Source organism: Coptis chinensis, chromosome 1, assembly GCF_015680905.1.
Source record: "Coptis chinensis isolate HL-2020 chromosome 1, ASM1568090v1, whole genome shotgun sequence".
Lineage (NCBI taxonomy): Eukaryota > Viridiplantae > Streptophyta > Magnoliopsida > Ranunculales > Ranunculaceae > Coptis > Coptis chinensis.
Window position 1 is genome coordinate 11,825,946 of NC_141456.1, and position 20,223 is coordinate 11,846,168.

A 20,223-nucleotide genomic window follows, 5' to 3' on the forward strand; every position below is an offset into this window, starting at 1 on the left:
ATTAGCATGTTGCGGTCAAGATGACAAGATCAAATTCTTTAGTCTCAACACACGGCTTACCGTCAGGCCTGTAGAGATGAACAATTAATACCTCAAATTTATCTTCTCACCAACAGGACGAACTCCATATTCCATTCGGAGATTTAATACGACAAAGAAAAAATGAAAATGAAAATAGAAACTTTTGAATTATTTTCCCCAATACATCGAATTCATGTTCAGTTTATCCAGAGTTTTATTGTATTCACAGTTCACACCCACGGTAGGTTTGTTGCAGCTCATCACTGGACAGCAACCAGTTACTCGGATAATGTTCACTGCTCCTCAATATTATATTACATGCTTTTGTGTGCATTGACTAAGCACTCATATATGCTAACTTATCAGTTATTGTTAGTATACTCAAGCGCAAAGCATGAGTGTGAGGGACACCATATTCCATTGCTCGACACGGCAAAGCTGTGCTAGATGTCCTAATAGTCGTTGGTCAACTTTGGTTATCACTAATCGCGCCGATCCACCCATCACATTTGGTTGCTTATGAGTTAATCGATTCCTTTTGTTTCCGGGCTTCGGCAGATATTCGTTCTACATGATTTAGGTTGACGAGAATTTATACTGTGAAAAGCGATGAACACCAATAACAATCCAACTTGAAAAACTGCATCAAGTATTTGATCAATTCAATGGAAGTCCAAATAAGGAGATGATTAACAATTTGAAAGATGAACTAAATCAACACGGTAATGTTTCAGAAAAGAACATAGTTACTTGGTTTTGCAACATGCGTGCTAAGTTGAAAAGAAAAGCACTCATTAATGCAGAGAAAGATTCAGATGAAATTCAAGTAGAGATTCAAATTTTTCCAAAGAAGACCAAGCCTAATAATATGGAAGAAACTTCTGGTGACATTGTTCCTTCACAAGAAAGTATGTCTTTAACTTACAATGATTATGACAAGTACTTTATATGTTCATCACACTAATATTACTCTTAAATTTCAGGTTAGCATCAAGTATCAGTTAGAAGAACAACAACTACAAAGTCTACCCCAGTCAAAAATAAAACAGAGGAGGAAAACATAGAAGAGAAGTTATAAATCTAATCGTCTTAGTAGAATGAAACGTATTGGTAAATATTTTATTCTTATGTATTCAATTTACTGTTCTTATACCATCAAATACTTTATTAAATGACATATTATTATTTTTTAAACAGTATTTATACCCGGAACAAGTGAAGAAGAAGCTAAAATAAATAGAGCTAAACGAAAAGATATGTTGAATTTGAAGATCATTGGAAACGATAATTGCATTCACGATGAAAGTGATGATGATTACCTATCACAAATGAGTGGATCTGATTCCGACATTGAAGTGGACAATGAAACTGAAGTTTCCATTTCACGTGGAATAGATGTCTCACATAAAAGTAATCTTCATACAACAATGCTTTATGTTCTTATTATAATAAAATTCTTTAATTTTAATTAACTTTTTGTTTTGCAGGAAGTTGTTTTGAGCCTTTGGATTTTGGATGTCCAACATCCATATGTTCTCATTGTGGAGCTATTGTATGCGTATGCGAAGAAAGGAATGATAGGAGCAAAAAACCTATTAATCCTAAATTTTCCATATGTTGTCAGAATGGAAAGGTTCAATTGCCTCTTCTAAAAGATACTCCAGATTTTTTGAAGAATCTTTTGGATTGCAATGGAGGGTCAAAATCGTTAAATTACATAGAAAACATCGGCATTTACAACTCAATGTTCGCGTTCACATCTCTTGGTGGACAAGTTGAGCTCGATTAATGATGGAAAGGCACCCTTTGTTTGTAAAATAAAAGGGCAAAATTACCACAAAATTGGAACATTGCTTCGGTGAAGAATACGTTCAAGGTTTGCACAGGTTGTACATACATGATACTAAAATGAAGTCACCCACAGGTTGAACTCTCTTAGTAAGAAAATTGTTAAGAGGAATCCAAAATATGCTTTAGATTCTAGCATTGTTTAAGGATTGATTAATATGTTGAATGTTACCAATGAACTCAGCAAGACTTATAGAATGGCAAGAGATAGATTTAAAGAATGTCATGTGGCCCGGCGCCAAAGATACAATTGATTAATAGAAGACAAAAAGATGGGAGACTTTATAATTTGCCATCATCAAAAGAGATAGCTTGTCTAATCGTTGGCAATGGTGATGAATTTAACGAGCACAAAGATGTTATTGTGGACAAGAAAGGATTTGGCTTAAAGAGAATCAACGAATTGCTTCCAAGTTTCATGGCAATACATTATCCACTTTTGTTCCCCCATGCTGAAGATGGATACCGACTTGACATTCCATATAGAAACAATGCAGTAGTTGGAAAAAGAAAAAAATATTAGCATGAGAGAATACTATGCTTTTAGATTGCAACAAACTTAAGATTAAAGAAAAGAAGCGACACACTTAGAAATCGGTGCATACAAATTCGGAAGAAGAAATTTGAGTCCGAAAAGAAGATATTGATTATCTAAAGGCAATTATAAAGAGAGAATGGTAGAGTTATGATTATCTCTATGTAATTATATGTTCAATCTTGGAGATGAGATGACTTATCAAACATTTTTACATATATGGAATCATATCTTTAGTAATAAATGTAATTATTTTTTAGCCAAGGTTTTGTGTACAATGTGCTTGAAGAAACCTCTGCATTGCCAAATTCAGAGCAGAAGCATAGAATTGAAGGAGCATGGCGCGTGCAAATATCTGGGTTTGATCAACTATATCTACGCTTAGGCCCAATGCTTGCAAGATTGTACTCGAGTACCAATATAGAAAGGAAAATAGTAATGCTGCTCCCAAGTGCAAAATTATGCCCTGTTGGCAAATGACACGAGTAATGCATACTTCTTTTGCTCCATAGGCAAACGTAAAGCAAGTAGAAAGATAGGCGTAAAAGTATATCAAACCACCAATAACTATGTTTATAATACACAAGGAGCTAACAATTGCCTAAAATACATCAGATTATTCCCGCTCTTCCTTATAAATTCACCATTCCTTATAAAACCTCAAGCCAAGTTCATCAACACAGTGAGGCCAATAATTTCAGCAAGGTGATAAGGTAAGTGCCACGGCACACAAAATATTCATGTTGGTTTCCTTACTTCATATTCTATTTTATCATAGAAACGAACAATGAAACATGCATAGAAAGAGGAAATGAAAGCTTCAATTAACTTGAAAAAGTGAAATATGAAAATCAGTTATTGTCTCTTCTACATCGCGTTATCCCATAAGATTAATACATAATCAGAAATAGCAACAGAGATGCATTGATAACATTTCTTCTGCGAAGCTGTTGTTTGCTTTTACTTTCTGCCATTACAAAATTTTATGAATTTACACCATTTACATTAAAAGACTGAAAAATAACATTATGTCCAATCAACAACAAGTTCTATGTACAACAAAAGAGTTGTGGGATAATGCAACCCAGGATAACTTTTCTCATCAAATCCTACAGTTTCCGACCACCTTCAATTTACACCTTTACTTTGTCCACAATCACTTATTTCCCAATTCCTTTACATAAACCCACCAAATATAGCTGATAATGGATGTAAACTTGAAAAGATTAACACTTTTTTGCTAAACAGCAACAAAACATTACTAAATGCTTGATCATAATTTATTCATAGTGTAGCCCAGTATCATTCTCTAATAACTAGATTGAAGCAATATTACGTGACAGCTATTTCAACTTAAGGTTATTTCGGCATCTCTTTCTTCAACGTGAGAGATATACTGATTAATGATATTCATATGAATCATATAAAAAATTTAGTGAAAGCCAATATAATATTCATATCTCATAACTCTACATAGAACATGTGGATAACAGATTCAACCCAATTGGAGAAGACAAAAACCGCCCACAAAACCAATATAATATTTATATCTAATAGCTCTACATAGAACATGTGGATAACAGTTATATAACCGAAGTGGAGAAGAAAAAGAATCACCCACATTAAAAATTAAGTACAATAATTTAATATAACGGCACCCGTTCGTAGGACGGGTTCGAAAACTAGTAACACATGTATGGCTCGCCAGTAAGTTAGAATTGACATTTTTAAGTTTGAAGATCAAGAAAAACATTGTTACACCGGTGCTGCTGACGTGCACCCTACTCTTATCGAGTTATCGCTACTTGTACGACCCTCAACCTACTTTACCCAGGATCAGTTCAATGAACAGTGATAGAGCAGTCACAAGTGCACATATACATTGGAGAAAAGTAGCATCCAAATTATTCGCCATCTCTAAAACAATCGACCATGTGCGCTTAAGAAACCAAGGAGGGCCTTTTCCGCCATAAAAGATAAAACCAACCAAGAATAATTTGGGAATCCACTTCAACAATTAATGAATTAATGCTTATAATCATGTTGTAAGCATATCTTTAAACCTTCCGTAGAAAAAATTACGGTGTCAGTGACCAAGATCTAACATCCCTTTCATCAAAAAGCGTTGGCACTTGGCAACAATAACTCTATTTGTCTTCTTAGCCCATCATAAATAGAGGCATTAAGTAGCTCCCAATGCCAATAGCCCCGATAGCAGATGTCTTTAATAAGAATAGCCTGATTAGTGTTCATATTGTCCATCTCTTTTATTGTTCCACAACCCATCCAGTTTGACGACCAAAAATCCACTTCACCTCCACCAATGCACCATGAAGAGTGTTCCTCTACAACCTCCATCATATTAACACATCAGAAAGAGGAAAACTACCTACAGAGTACTTTTGTTTAAAATAAACATCTCACATGGAATTCTTGGTGACGACATTCCAAGCCTTTTTAACATCTTCCAAAGATCTCAAATGTAAACCACCTTCATATATAGGAAATACTTCTTCCAACCGCCGCAACACAGATTGAGGCACCACCTAAGATGACATGAGATTAATTGGCATTGATTGGAGGACATGCCGGGTTCATATTAGACGACCGCCTTGTGATGTCAACTTATTTTTCCAGCCTGCAAGCTTCTGCTTTACCCGCTCAACCAATTTGTCAAAGTAAACAGTCTTAACTTTGCCCTAAGAAATTCGAGCTCCAGGATAAATAAATGAAGAGTGCACGTAGGGATACCAGTGGCGGAATTAATGGATGATAAGATGTATAAAACAACCGCTTTTGTTTTAATTGAGTAATTGGTCATAACATCTTTCATATTCTTCGCCACCTTTCACTCAAGATTTTGCACCATTAAAAAAAACTAGAAATCGTCTGCATAGACTAAGTCTGTGACGGGGTACAACTTTTTCTAGTTTTGAAATAACCAATTCTTCCCGAACTAAAAAATTCATTGAGACCGCGGCTCAAAACCTCTTCACTCAAACTCAAGATAAACAAGAAGGGAGATAAAGGTCTCTTTGTCAAGGCCAAAATATCGAATTCGGTGAATATTTCGATGTCCAAAGTCCAAACTATCTAAAATATTAGAAATATCAGAAATATCGATAAAAAAATATCATAAAATATAAAAAATATCGAATATTTATATTAAAAAATGGTCAAAAAGTCAAACGATATATATCGTAAATATCAGTTATATCGGCGATATAAAATTTTATATCAGAAAAAAAAGAATTCAATATTCGGTGGATATATATCGGATATATCGATGTCGGTGTACCAAAAAATGATATATATCGACGATATATCGGCGATATTTTGGGCCTTGCTCCTTGTAGAAGACCCCTCGACGACTGCTCATGTTGGATATTGGGCTGAAGAGCAAGTTCAATGGAGAGCTGCTAAATTGGGCTGCTAAAAGGTGTTCACATAAGTTTTTTAGCTTGTCCAGCCAAATTTGGCACCCCAAAATAAAAAAACCAATCCAATCACGTTTTATGTTTTGAAGTGCTAAATGATACCGTCCGTCTATTATTTTATAACTTAAGTTGAATTTTTTTTTAGACTAACGGCACAGTTTCTGCCGCCGGTCGAAATTTAACACACGGATGGCATAAACTATGTTGTCCGTCTCCCGAACTTATTATAGCAGCTGCTAGCGAAGGTCTTAATTTTGGCTGGGTTTTTAACTCCTTCTAAATTTAAGACCCTTTTAACAGCCCCATTAGAATGACATTTTTGTGATTGGGATGCTATATTTGCCTTTAGCAGCCCATATAGCCCCATTGGACTTGCTGCTAAGAGATTTGTATATGGAATCGGTTTCAAAACTCAGAATTTTAAATTCTGACTCAGCAAGTTGACTTGTGAAAACTTGTCACCCACAAGAGAGTGAAAAGATAGAAGTCTAAAAAACGACTTAATGGTTTTTCCAACGAAATTGCCGCCATGAATCCCATCAATTGAATGATGCGCAAAAAATTCCGAATTTCAGATATCATGAAAAAACAACACTGCATCTCGGAGATACTAAGTTTAGAAAATCATTAGATTCATGTAAAAAAGAGTTTTTAACTAACTTTAACATCGGTTAACTACATCAACACTGGAAATTTTCAGAACCATACACCGAATAAAAAAGGAGATCTAAGCGTCCAAAGTTGTTAGAAAAACATTTTCGAGAATTTTCGTTTTCAACCTTTAACGGCAATAACCCCACCAGAACTAGAGATCAAAACCAATCATCAACCATTGGATATCTTCAGATGATAGAGTATTGGAAATCTTAATTCTTTTATGTATATAATTAGAATTAGATAATGGTATAGTTATAAATGTAGATTGTGACTGGATTGTCCATATCGATGATGTTGCCTAATTTTTTTTTAGAAATAACTATCAACTTAGTGATCAACTTGTAGACTTTTTTTTTTTTTTTTTTTCATTTAATTTGACCTCTACTTTCAAAAAGCACGACTTATTAATCTAAACTAGATTTTTGGACCCGTTCAACGAACGGGGACCTTTTTTAAATAAATTTTTTCATTTGTTTTTTATTACGTATCAAAAATCTTACTTCTAAACTCTATTGAAACTCAGAAAGTAAATTAATTTATCAAAGTTCTCAGTGTTAATAATTTGTTAGACAAAAGTTTTTTTTTGTATCAATGGGCCTTATTGTATTAAGATGTCCAAATTTTAGGTTGTCTTTTAATTTTCATTTTTTTAATGGGTTTTATGATAAAGGTTGGCTTAATTCTTAGCCCATTAGTATATTTAATACGTGGTCTCACTTTCACCACTTGTATCTCTAATTTCCACACGTGTATTCTCACTCTTATTTTTTAAAGAAAGCAAATGAGTTAACATATCTCTTGAGTATCTATCTTCAGTTGACTTTAGCGAAAAAGTAAATTCAGTCGCTCTTAAAGGTATTTTTATTTTCCCAATATCCCTTGAACTCGCTCTCGTTTTTTATAGTTTCCTAACTTGCTATCGTTAGCTCGTTGCCAAGTTCATGATAAGCTTGTTGATGTACATGTAATGTGTAAAGTAAGATTTTTCATCTGTCACGGAAAAGAAATCCAATGCTGAAATTTATAGGTTGTTGGTGGGTAAATTTATAGGTTTTTCATCTCTTGATTGATTTCTAAAGCATTTGTGCTGGGAATGGCTACGCGAAGAGTTCAATCTGTCAAAGTATTGATGTATTCTGAGGGGTTTACGACTGGTTTATCTATTGGTGTCCTTGAGTGGTTGTTTATTTTTGTACTATTCGTTAATGTTGTGTTCTCATACTTGGTAACAAAATTTGCTCATTTCTATCAATTGAAAATTCTATGTCTTTTGTGCTCAAGGCTTGATCATGTTTTTGGAAATGAAAAACCTAGATTTTATAGACATTTATTTTGTGGTGCTCATAAAACAGAGATCTCATCATTAGTTTGCCAAGTTCATGATAAGCTTGCTGATGTACATGGAATGTGCATGTGAAGCTTGCATTTTTTCATCTGTCACGGAAAAGAAATCCAATGCTAAAATTTGGAGGTTGTTGGTGGGTAAATTGGGAATTGATCGTGAAGGTTTTGTAGATAAGAAACAACTACTTAAGCATCCTATACTTTCTTCATTGAGTGAAAGTTTGTATACCATATAGCAGTAGTACTTGGATATTTAAATCATATCATATTCTTAGTGTTTTTTATATATTTATTGTTTCTAGTTATTAGAGATATCTTTATATTTGAAAAATGCTTTGTTTGAAGGTCTTCTTGTCAAATTTTAGTAAAGTTTTTTCCCATGTCTTCTATGTTTGTTTGTTTTTTATTTATTTATTTATTGTTTTATAGGTTCTCTTCGAATTTACTGAACGGGTGTCGTTAAATGAAATAATTTTTTTGTTCAAAGACTTGCAAGTATTTGTAGTTAAGCTATAAACATGACACATTAGCCATTAATCAGTAGATTATGTGCTTTTCCTTTAATAAAATTTCATTTATTCACAAAATCATGAACAATTTACAATCTATACATGACTTGTATGAACTCCAAAAATCTTGAGTCAATATCTAATAACTCAACATAAGTTTCATTATGAACTCAGTGCACAAAGCTTAGGCCACGCTCAATGAAATGATCCAAGAGAGTTAAAAATTTGATATACCTTCACATATTCGTGAAAAGTAAAAGATGATTATACACGTACAAACTTCTCTAACTACAACAGAATGCCACTAACTACAACAGAATGTCATACGCTTTCAATAAAAGTAGGAAATGAAAATCTAAACCAACGATTAAGATTAATAGCACTAAAAACAATTTTTTGCAAGTACATTGAAGTCCAATGACTTCAAATATAGTCATCTACCTTGATCAAGTTGTCATCTATGTTGATTATTATATAGCCCTTTCGGCTTGCTCCAACTGGATTTGTGCTTTTCCTTTATATATACATCTCATTTTGCATTCTCCAATTTGATACCAACTAAAACAGGAATATATGTATATACAACAGAAATTTTAGCTCATTTGTAAACCTTTAACTTAGATAAAATATGATTGCAAAACCTCAACATTTCTGAACCGTTAGATTTTTTTCTTAAAGATGACCTCAATTTTTATCTAGGTTAAAGGTTTCCAAATTAGCTGAAATTTTGTGGAGATGATCTTTATGGTGAATATATCATATCGACAAAATATTACATTTGAATTCATTGTCTAAGTAAAGTTTTACTTACATACTTATTTTAACTTAAAATAAGTATGTACTTCTAAGATCGACCCTATATAATAATAATAATAATAATAATAATAGGGTTAGGCAAATCCTCGCCTGCATTAAAACCTGATGTAAATCATTCGATTAATTTTGTTTGTTACAATATCAATTAGACTTTTATCCAGTGGAGGAATAGTACATTCATGAGAACCTTTATGGAATGAGATAAGCTAGCCATTACATCGGGTGCACCATTTAATTACTTCTCAATACACATGGTTGTATTTGAGAGTTTGATCCCGGCCTATAGATATTTTTATGGGCTGCAAGCAAGTTTCTGCAGTGCCATGGTGCGTCCTCTAGCCCTGTGAGATTTTGAATTTTCTTAAGAGAGTTTGAATAGACAGACTTTATTGATGCTTTCCTGCCCACATAGATTTTAAATCCTATTTCCGATCACATACTGTGGCCGGACTTGCTACATTGACAGTTGATAGCTAATGACTCAAAAACCCAAAGTCCACTTGAATAAATAATATATGTATTGATATCTACTCATTTTAAAGCCCAAAGTCTTCTTAAATTGGGATTCACAGACCTCGAGACAAACTTCTCTTAGTGCTCGGACAAAATTATACAATAAGAAAAGCATCCAACAGAAGAAAATAAAATCCAAACACATTGGCTTCAATTAGATTGTGATGAACTAATTCTATGTAGTGTTACATAATCATCCAGTCAGCTCAATTAATTTAATTTAACGTTAAACCCATCTTTAAAATACTCATTAAAATCAATTCATTAACACAAAACCTATACTTCAATCATCCAATATAACCAATTTAAATTGAAAACAATACCCAAAATGCATTACAGTAAAAAGTTCAATATCCAATATATGAAAATAAGCATATGAATCTAATAATTAAAAGGGTGTATCTGGTTAATGACCACCAAGTTATTGGGCATGTGCAAGATGACGGTGACGATGTTCTTTAGGAAGAGCAACAAAGAGAAAATCATCCCACCGAAACAAACATGGAAAATAGACTCCTTAAAACAAAAACAAAAAAAGAATTGTTTGGTTTCTTCACCACGTCTACTTTGATAATAGTTTCGCAAACAAAAGACTGCCTTCAACCTTCAATCCAATCCAGTTCATAGCCTCTTGTTTGAACAGAAATTCCTAGCCAATTTAAAACCAAATATCAAATAAAAAATGCATCCACCAACATTTAATTTGTTAATCAAGAATGTCAATTACATTTGCCAAATTAAAAAGTGTGTGGCATCTAACCGGAGATGCTGATGACTTCCATGTCAGGGAAATCATTCTGAAGAAAGTCCATTACATTTTGAACACCTTTAGAGACCATGTGCATTCCCATTGCATCTCCAGTGTTGCAGCTGAACATCAGATAAAGATTTTTACCAGCAACAACACACTTAATACCCTGGAACCTTCCAAATCTACTGGATCTGCAAACAACATAACACAGACAATCCCCAAAGTAAATACAACGAAATTTAGCAAGAGATGGTTCATATCAAACTTCCAAAAAAGGTAAATGATATTCAAGTCAATTCCATCAGAATATAGAAAAACCAAAGTGACATGGGCAATAGATTCAAAAGTTATTCAATAACTTAAACAAAAAAAGAATCAAATAGGAAAATGGACAAATAAAATATCAAAGCAAAGCTTAAAAAAAAAAAAAAAAAAAATAATAATAATAATACAATATAGAGGTGGACGATATATGGAAAATGGAAGACCCTCGCAAAAGAAAGAGATGGGAGAGTTAATGATGTAAAGAAGAAAAACTGCGATTAACTTTCAATCTTTAAAATTTATTACTATTTGCAAAATTTCTTTGATAGTTTAGAAAATTTTTACTTGAAAGACAACTAAATTTCTAAAGTTTTATTACTGTAGGAGAAGGTCAGATGATGTATGGGTCTATAATGATTTTAAACACAAATGGCTTAACTACTGAAAACATAATCACCATCACTTGCTGGAGGAATATAGTTAAAACTTAGTTTAATTTACTCTTCAATACTAACTAAAAATGTAAAAAAAAAAAAAATCTGTAATGGTGTTAATCGAGGAGCATATTACTAAGGGAGATTTGTTTGAAATACAATGCTACTGTTCATATGTAAGTTGAATACTTGAATACAAAGTACATGGATTACCTTGAATATTTCATGTAGCCTTTATTATGATATATACATTTAATCATGTGAAAAGATTATGTGGTCGAAAAATTAATCTGTGAATGTAAATATCAAGACAAAGTTGTAATCCAGATACCTGCCACATCCAAGGATCTGTCTCCCCATTGGCATAAGGTGTGTTGATTTGCTTACATAGCCGGTTGTTAGTGTAAACCAACGATTTTTCTACGACGATGAAGAAGAATGTGCTGAGAAATCTGCTTGAAATGTAAGAAAGTTTAATTAGATTGGGATATGTCAACAAATAACTAAGCACATAAAACCTGAACTAAGTTGCCAACTTTTTTATCTAATAATTGTAAGTTGATGGAGATTTCAATGAAGCAAACCATGGGGGTTCTTCGGTGAGGGAATTCAAGTTTCACCTTCCTTCTTCCCCACCTCCAGAGAGCTGCTTTCCTTATTATAAATCACTCCTTGCCATTTTTACCTAGCAGAACTCCTAAACCAATCAACTACAGTTCACAATCTTCAAAAGAATTGAAATAACAAAAATAAAGTATATTATATCATAAACACAAATGCTAAATGGACTTAAAAGCTTAAAATGGACTTAAAATTGATATAACAGCTCTATCTGCTATATAGCTCCACCTTCTCATGGATCTAGTGTTAAAAACCAATCTAATTTTCTTCTTGCAAATTTTGTCACCCCTGGAAGCAATTAATAGATATTTAATTGATATATTCCAAGTCATGGATCATAAACTAAAATCATAATAAGTCAATCCTGATAATCATTAGAGTCAACCTCACAACCTGAAATATGGCAATGGTTAGTTGGAAATGAAATGTAACATAAATAACGCTATTGATTAGATCTGTAAGTAACAAAATATTATCTACTAAATACAACATTCAAGCTACCAATCATAGTGAAACACTGAAAAAATCCCTACAAATCCAGTCTACTTACAAGTAAAACCACCATATCAATCACTCATTATTAAAGACAAACAATAAGGACCCAAGCCAGATTAAGAGCCATTATGAAGTTTAGAAGCTAAGGGTAATTTTTCAGTGGCAAACACATAATAAACCAAAAACCATCCCCTTCTACAATCTTTAAGGAGTAGACTTTGAAGGATCGTGGATTTGAAACCATTTTCTTGAGATTTGGAAGCTACTTGTATAAGATTACTATTAACATGGTGTGATACAGGATGGTGTATATGCAAGCATGTTGTGACGGTGTGATCATAAGCATATTCAAATATGGTAAAACCTAAGCCTAAGGCTATGTAATAACCAAACCCTAAGTAACTTAGCATGGCATGTGCCACATATCAGTATTCAAAGTATACAAAAACAGATAAATTGATTCTCAAATTGAGGAACATATAATGCATTAGTTTCATTCAAAAACATATAATGCATTAGTTTCATTCAAAGTAATAGGCCCTGTATATGAACGTATTGGAAAACCCAAAAGTAGACGGGTTCAAAAGAAAGAAGTTGGTGCAAGCAATTAACCTTACCACTCAAAACTGAAGTAGGTGAACGGTAAAAACCTACAATATTCCAATCCAAAGGGATTGATGTAGTTTGATTTGGGGTTTCATACATAATAATATAAGAAATTGTCCTCCTTTACAATTAAGAAGTGTCATTGTTTAAAGTTATGTTGACATGGCCCTCTAATATCACTTATAAGCATTCTCGCCAACTCGTGAGAAGAATAAGACCAAAGTACCTACCTCTATATTGCTGATAGAAAGTGAATGCGTAATGTTTGGCTATTATAGTGGTAAGTGAAATTATTTCATCATGTGCAACTGGAATCATCTTATAACCAATAATTTCATGAAAATCGCTATCTTGAAAATCCTGTTAGCCATATTAACTCTCCCCAACCTACCAAGTACACTCATCATCCTAAATTGTGTAGGTTGGGTTGTTCAATGTATCCTAAATTATATAAGTGTTTAATGACTATAAAATTAAACTAAAGATGCACCAACTGAAAAACAATGAACACAACAAATTTGTTATCCTCAGTGGAAAAACATAAAGGAATAAAGAGATATTAGGATGTATAATACTTTTATGTTTGTTTATTTTTCTTTACACTGTGATGTTGTGAAATCGACACCCGAGCATCAAAGTAGAACAAACCGACTAAAATTCAAAACCAATAATAAAATCCTTGTTCAGTTTACCCGGTGAAATGCTACCCTCCCCATGACCACACTTCCATTGTCACCAGAATTTTTGACAATTAGCTTTAGTGGATAGCTCAGGGCCCTTTTAACAATACCTGCCCCAACCTACCATCCGCCCATGATAATGAACACCGTGCAAAGTAATATAACAAAACAATGCATAATTCCTTCACAGAGAAAGAAAAAGTAAACTAAAGTTATTCAAGTCCAAAAGAAGTATATGTCGACATATACCTTTTGCTCCTTGTTATCAAGAGTATCCCTGATAGCATCAACCTTTGTTGCAAGTCTCAACAGGGTGCACCCTCCACCAACTACAATGCCTTCCTCAACAGCTGCCTGAAAAATCATTGACAACACCAAATTGAGTTCAAAGAATAACCTATGGAGCAGCTAACTCAAGAGTCCTAGGGACTGTAATACTTGGACCTGCATTATGTCAACCAAAATATAGATGGATAAACTGAAATCTGAAAGTGCCACTACCATTTTCTTCTTGCTAACCCTATTAGGACCTGTAAATAATAACCAAGCACATCACACTACTTGCCATTTTCTTCTTGTGAATTTCTTAAAATGTATGAAAAATCGAGAATCTATATAGGAAATTAAGATGAAATTATATATACGAAAACTATTTAGCTTGAAATATATGGACTTCTAGCATGATTAGTGGTCTTTATTTATTCAATATATTCCATCAACTCATATACAATTCTCACTTAGTTAATAGTTTTCTTTGCAAATGCATTGCTCTGGTCAGTATTAGCTCATATTTTAAAGAAAATAAAACAATTAGGCAAAAGTTGTTACTAAGCACATTATTGCACGCATATGCAATAAAAAAAGCACTTAGGTTTACACACTATCGAAGCCTATCATTATTAACCCAACGATGCATATATATGAAATAAAATACCTTTACTGTAGTCATAAACTTGTTAACCCCTGACCCATGTAACAGAAACTACTAAAGTATATTCAAACCAAAGACAAAAAAATGGCTCACCATCAATAATACCCTTATGGTTCACCATCAATAATACTCTTATGAATGTATATTACACATTCATGTTTTTTACAAAGAAAAAAAAATCACACTCCTCATTACTGAGCTCTCTTACTGGTCCTACCAAACATCTATGCCGCCACTCTCTAAGTCTTAATCTATGAACATTATATCTCCCTACATTCATCTATTCTTTGACATAGAATGATGTAGTGCATCTCTCTTAGTAGAAATTTACATATCATAATCTCATTATAATAATATAGTAATAGATTGGACTGTCAGAGTAATATTGAAGAACCTAGTTTGTTGTCTCAAATATAATAATCAGTTCATTGTCGTAAGATAATCAATCCACCACTTAGGCCCAAAATCACTTCTTTATATAAGCTAAGTACCAATATAAGCTTAAAAAATTGCACCTACCGTAGGTAAACTTAAGATTCCTTTGCCCATTTTGTTTGTTTTTCGGCGATAGTCTTCCTCTTTTATTTTAACTTGAAAATGCAAACACTAAAAACAATGATGATCTCAAACTCTTTCATAATTTTACGACCTGAAAATGCAAACAATGAAAATAATGATGATCTCAAACACTGAAAACCGCCAATTTCACTTGATTGCTTTGAGAGAGGAGTATTTTTAGTTTGAGGAGGAAATGGAATACTTTTGTTTATTTGCATTCAAAGTTCACTTGAATTTCTTTTCGACCAATCTATGTTTCCAATATTGCCTGCAATGGGAAAGGCAATATGTAATCACAAAGTATTCCATTTCTACTTACAGAAAAAGAAAAAAGTCATATATATAAAACAGATGATGCAATAATTTGATATGAAACATTTCAGACTATTCAGTTTAATATCAATTTTTTCTTTCTCCGATAATAGAGCATAAGACCATCAATCAACATGGAAAAGCAATCGTACTTATAACTCATTTTTTTAGGAATACAATATTCTACGATATCAAGAAGTCAACTTACTGGTTCTGGTATTAACTTCTGCCTTTCTGTAGTAGCTATGCGCTTGTCTTCTCTTAGCCTCGTAACTATCTTTCATCCTGCAAAAGTAATCCACGTTTCTCAATGACTTTCACATACAAAACTGTTAAGTGAGTTATGTTATTGCAACATGCACCAACAGGGACCAATACTCTGCAACACTGTGCAATGCAGCATATATAGAGATAAAATATGGAGGCGGTTTGCCCATACAACATGTTCCTCCCAGGGAAAGGTAGGCTTACCAGAAATAATTCGCAAATAGAAAATACCTTAGAGTAACCACTTTCAACAATCAATCAAAACATAAAAAGGCTTTTAAGATAGTGTCGTGTTTCATATAGGTGATATACTTAATATAATGCACATATTGGCTGAGATGGTGTCTCATAAGCAGTGTATACTGATAACAATCTCCATTGTTACTGCAAATGTTGAGGATGAGAAGGACACAGAGTCTAGAAGCATAAGCTAGAATAAATCTACTTTGTTCTTTGAAACAGAATTTCATATTGTACTTCTCCAACCAATTCAAGCCACCCATTAATAAGTTTACTTAGAAATGAGATGTTACTGCGGATGACTAACAAACCTTATTTAGCTTCGCCTCCACTTTTCTTAGCTTAATCTTTAACTCCTCAATATCCCTGTCCAGCTTGGATTCCCCCTTAGCCTCAGCTACTCTCCCATCATCCACATCCTTAGTTACGTTCAACTCTTCGACATCCTGTTTCAACTCCTGCACATCCTTGAGTACTTTCATGTCCATAGCAACCTACCAAAAGGAAAAACCCAACTTCTATATAATGATTTCCTATAAGAGATATTAGTACTCTAATATATTATACATTACAAAATGAAAAAATCACAGGATATTACTCATACTGGAGAATGGGATCGACTAAGGAGAACGACTCTCAGTTTGCTCTCTTTGATGTGTCTTTCATTATCTTTCGTGAATTGTTAAAAAAAACACGTGAAAACAATAAGAGCAATGGAACAAACCAAAACCTGATAACTTTTCATACTCACCAAGCACTCCTCCTCTTTTGTCCCAGAGAAGATTCTGATACTAATCAAATGCCCTTAGTCCTTACGAACCCCTTCTACTGAACATGCATCCAATCTACTGTATTACTCAAACAAAGTGAAACCAAAGAAAATAAAATAATAATTATATAATATTGAAACACTAAAGGAAAGAGAAATGAATAAGAGCCACATAGGTATATATAAGAATTGATGAAACCAACCTGAGAATTGCGAGAGCAACGATTGAATGGTTTCTTCTGGTTTTACCACATCAAAGGACTTGGCTGTAGATAATTGAAAGCAAAACAGAGTTTCAAAATAACGTATTTAAAACAAATTCAGCGAGACATTCTAACAATCACTTAAGATGTAGTAACACACTCAAGCGCTCTTCTACTAAGCTAAAGATCCTTTCGAGATACATAGAACCATAAGATAGATCAAGTCCAACGAAAAGCCTTTTCTACAAACAAAAAATACTAATAAAGTAAAGTCTAGGCACGTTATTTAATTTCTTTTAAACATGCTACTTTTCAAACCCATTGTTGAGTAGCTTATTGATGTGGTAACCACATTGAAAAGCATTTCTAATAATGCACGTTTTCTAAAGAAACTAACATACAAAGATTTTTTTTAATATTCAAAAACAAATATTTTGATAATTTCATGGTGACAATGATTATTAATTGTAATACGTTAATATCTTATTGATGATCATTTGTTCAAGATTTGGATAACCAAACCAATCACTGATACTACACCTTACACATGACAATATAATCTTCTTAAATTCACACAACTTACAATTTTCATTACTAACAATATCACAGCCATAAAGTGTTAACTCTACATGCAACTTGCTCTAGGTACTCACCCATCCTAAAACTTGGATGGTAAAGTTCACCCCCACTTTTCTGTAAAACATTAAAACATGGTGATCTGATGACTACAACATAATAGTACAACAAACAGTGCTCCTCAACCAAACATACTACTACATAGACATGCAACAACATTAAGCGCTTCCAAATGACAACTCATAATCAACTAACCCGCCAACTACTGAAACAAACCAAAACCACATAAACAATTCATTTAAAAATGAGAAGGTACCTCACATGTTGCGCCAATCAATTGGATCCAAAACAGTGTGTTTATCGTCTCTCAAATTGCTCTAAAATGAGAAGGTACCATTGATGGATTGTAAAACATGCAATGACTTTTTGGCATCTTTGGTTGATTCTCAGCAATCCCATGATGTTCTAAGAAAATAAATCACAATGTTCAAGAATGCCCATGTCACTTAATCTTAATCTCAACTATCATTAATCATTTTCCCAGTAACTGCTAAATCTAGTATTGGGTAATTCTTTGTTGATTACAAACCAATTGGCCCAAAAAAATCTTAAATTTAATCAAAATCAATGTTTCACCTAGTAAGAAGTCTCAAACTCAAATACCTATTATTTTGTTGGCTTTTGTCTTCCATGAGGTTGATGGTGCACTACTTGTCAATGTCTTCATTGTGAACACAGAGAAAATCAGCTAACCATTCAGCATAGAGAGAAAATTAGTTAGCTTCTAACCGAGAAGATCGATTAACATTTTAACTGAAGGATTAAGCTATTGATTGAAAAATAAATATAACAACTCTACCTACTATACAGCTCCACCTGCTCATGAATAATCTGTTTTTCTCATGGTTATCTAGTTTCTCATATTAATCTCTTATATAACTCAACCTGCAATAGGCAACCTAACACATTATCATAAGGATACAAAATAGAATCATGCACCTTAGAGTTTGAACTCGATATCAGATAATAATATTTAGTGAAAATTCTCAATACATTGTGATGTCAACACTTTAGTGGCAATTTATAGTTTTTAGATTTCTTAACATATACTTGTCCTTTTTAATGAAAACATTGTGATGAAAATACATTATTTCATATCATCATTGGTGTTTATTATATACCCGGATTACATTGATTATAAAAATCTTGAGAATCTACAAAACCAAAGCCAAATCCAAATGAAAATTTTCTAAATTATACTCCGTGTAATTAGATTACTCTCCCAGTTTAAGATTCAAGTAAATATCATTCTCAATAGCCTCCAAGATATTTCAATGCAACTCTCAATAACATTAATCAAAATGTAATGGTTTTGCAACAAAAATCAAGATATTACTTTGTATTTGCCTGAACCAAAGTGTCTTTGAATGGTTTTTTTATTTTGGTTTGGATTGCATGCGTATTGAACAGCTCAAATGGAACATTCGTAGAACCCTACAGTTTTAACTCTTTCAAAAATTGTCAACTACACATAGGATTCAAACTTTCAGTATAGTTATCAAATTACTCACCAAGACTCGGTGCAAGCTACTGACTCCAATTCTACACATTGCTAATTAAAAAAATTATTCAAACTTCAAAAAGAGCCATGCTAGCCTATTATATTTTCAACAGCAAGCAACAACTTGTGAAGAGTCTAAATTTGATTGAGTTGCGAGGACCCCAAGTTAAATGCTTTGGGAGAATTATAAAAGAAAAAAGAATTATTAGTTGCCAGGCAGGCATGCAAAATGAGAGGTGGGATAACAGAGAGTGGTACCTTTTGGCCCTGGGGAATAGATGAACGGAGCTTTTGGATGTCGGAATTGATGGAGAGGGCACGCTGACGGAGCGATATGATTGTTCTTCGGCTGTGGATTTGGAGATGAAGCTGGAGGCTGACTCTCGCAAAATTATGGATAAAATACAATTGAAGTGGATAACCATATCACCTTGAAAACTTTTTGCCATATGGCCTCTTGCCCCGTAAAGGCCAGGGGCAGTTAATACCCCTGAAGAGCCATCCAGTCTAGCTCTTTCTCCCACCTTTCCCAATCCCACCAAACAAAAGAATCTAGAAGGAAGTAAGTTTAGTGCTTCCATTGTTGTAAATATATGTATTGAATTTGTATGCAGCTAGAATACTAAGTTATCTACATGATATCATATTGTAAATGATTGCAAAGCAAAGGGAAAAATAACTATTTCACTTAAATTGGACGCCATATGGAAACTTAAAAAGGTTCACCTTTGAAGCTGGATTATCTGGCGGTGAAGATTGAAAAACAATAAAAGAAAATGTCAAAGGATCTCAAAGAGATTACTATCTACTAACATACTTGATCAAATAAAATTGTCATTGGTACCAATATATGTTTCCCTCTAAAAATTTGTCTGTCCCAATATTGGGTCAAACGATTTTCAAATAGTAACATTTATATCACCTAAATGTGGAGTTAATTATCGTAAGAGATTGGGTTTTCTAGACATGTTAGTTTTGACTTTTGAGAAAAGGAAAACCAAAAAATCAATCTGAAACAAAGAAAAGAACACAATCAATACTTATTGTTTTCAGAGTGGACGCCATGTCGTCATGTATCAGAAGATGCAGACTCTATTCAGAATTTGTGTACAAATATAAGTTTATAGGAGTCAGCACATCTACATTCTCAGCATGACACTTATTTGCACTGCATGTATCGTTGTTACAGATAAATGGAGTCAAAACCATTCTACTTCACTACTGTGTTTTATATCCTACCAAGATTAACATATTTAATGCTTTCTTTTCAGTTTG

General features: G+C 33.3%; 2 protein-coding genes and 1 long non-coding RNA gene across 4 annotated transcripts; all 3 read right to left on the bottom strand.

Annotated features, from left to right (window-relative positions):
• Positions 1-10,199: 10,199 nt before the first annotated feature.
• On the bottom strand, positions 10,200-11,828 carry LOC147522148 (3-hydroxy-3-methylglutaryl coenzyme A reductase 2-B-like). The gene is made up of 4 exons (XM_086559803.1): positions 11,714-11,828; positions 11,461-11,581; positions 10,441-10,622; positions 10,200-10,329 (listed from the first exon to the last, which is right to left on the bottom strand). The coding sequence occupies exons 2-4, from the start codon at positions 11,493-11,495 to the stop codon at positions 10,280-10,282; spliced, it is 267 nt and encodes an 88-aa protein (XP_086415929.1). The 5' UTR covers positions 11,496-11,581; positions 11,714-11,828; the 3' UTR covers positions 10,200-10,279.
• A 134-nt stretch (positions 11,829-11,962) lies between these two features.
• Positions 11,963-15,286, bottom strand: LOC147522149 (ruBisCO large subunit-binding protein subunit beta-2-like). Of its 2 annotated transcripts, none has more exons than XR_015195033.1 (4): positions 15,223-15,286; positions 13,781-13,885; positions 13,559-13,651; positions 11,963-12,038 (listed from the first exon to the last, which is right to left on the bottom strand). XR_015195033.1 is itself a non-coding variant. In XM_086559809.1 (4 exons), exons 1-4 carry the CDS (start codon positions 14,033-14,035, stop codon positions 12,033-12,035), a joined length of 264 nt encoding a protein of 87 aa, XP_086415935.1. In that variant the 5' UTR covers positions 14,036-14,484; the 3' UTR covers positions 11,963-12,032. The 2 variants fall into 2 exon arrangements, 1 of the variants encoding a protein (XP_086415935.1); XM_086559809.1 differs by lacking the exon at positions 15,223-15,286 and adding an exon at positions 13,976-14,484.
• Positions 15,287-16,596: 1,310 nt separating this feature from the next.
• Positions 16,597-19,422, bottom strand: LOC147522150 (uncharacterized). The gene is made up of 5 exons (XR_015195035.1): positions 19,207-19,422; positions 18,051-18,135; positions 17,704-17,852; positions 16,812-16,874; positions 16,597-16,687 (listed from the first exon to the last, which is right to left on the bottom strand). It is a non-coding gene; the product is annotated as an uncharacterized LOC147522150 (long non-coding RNA).
• Between the last annotated feature and the right edge of the window lie 801 nt (positions 19,423-20,223).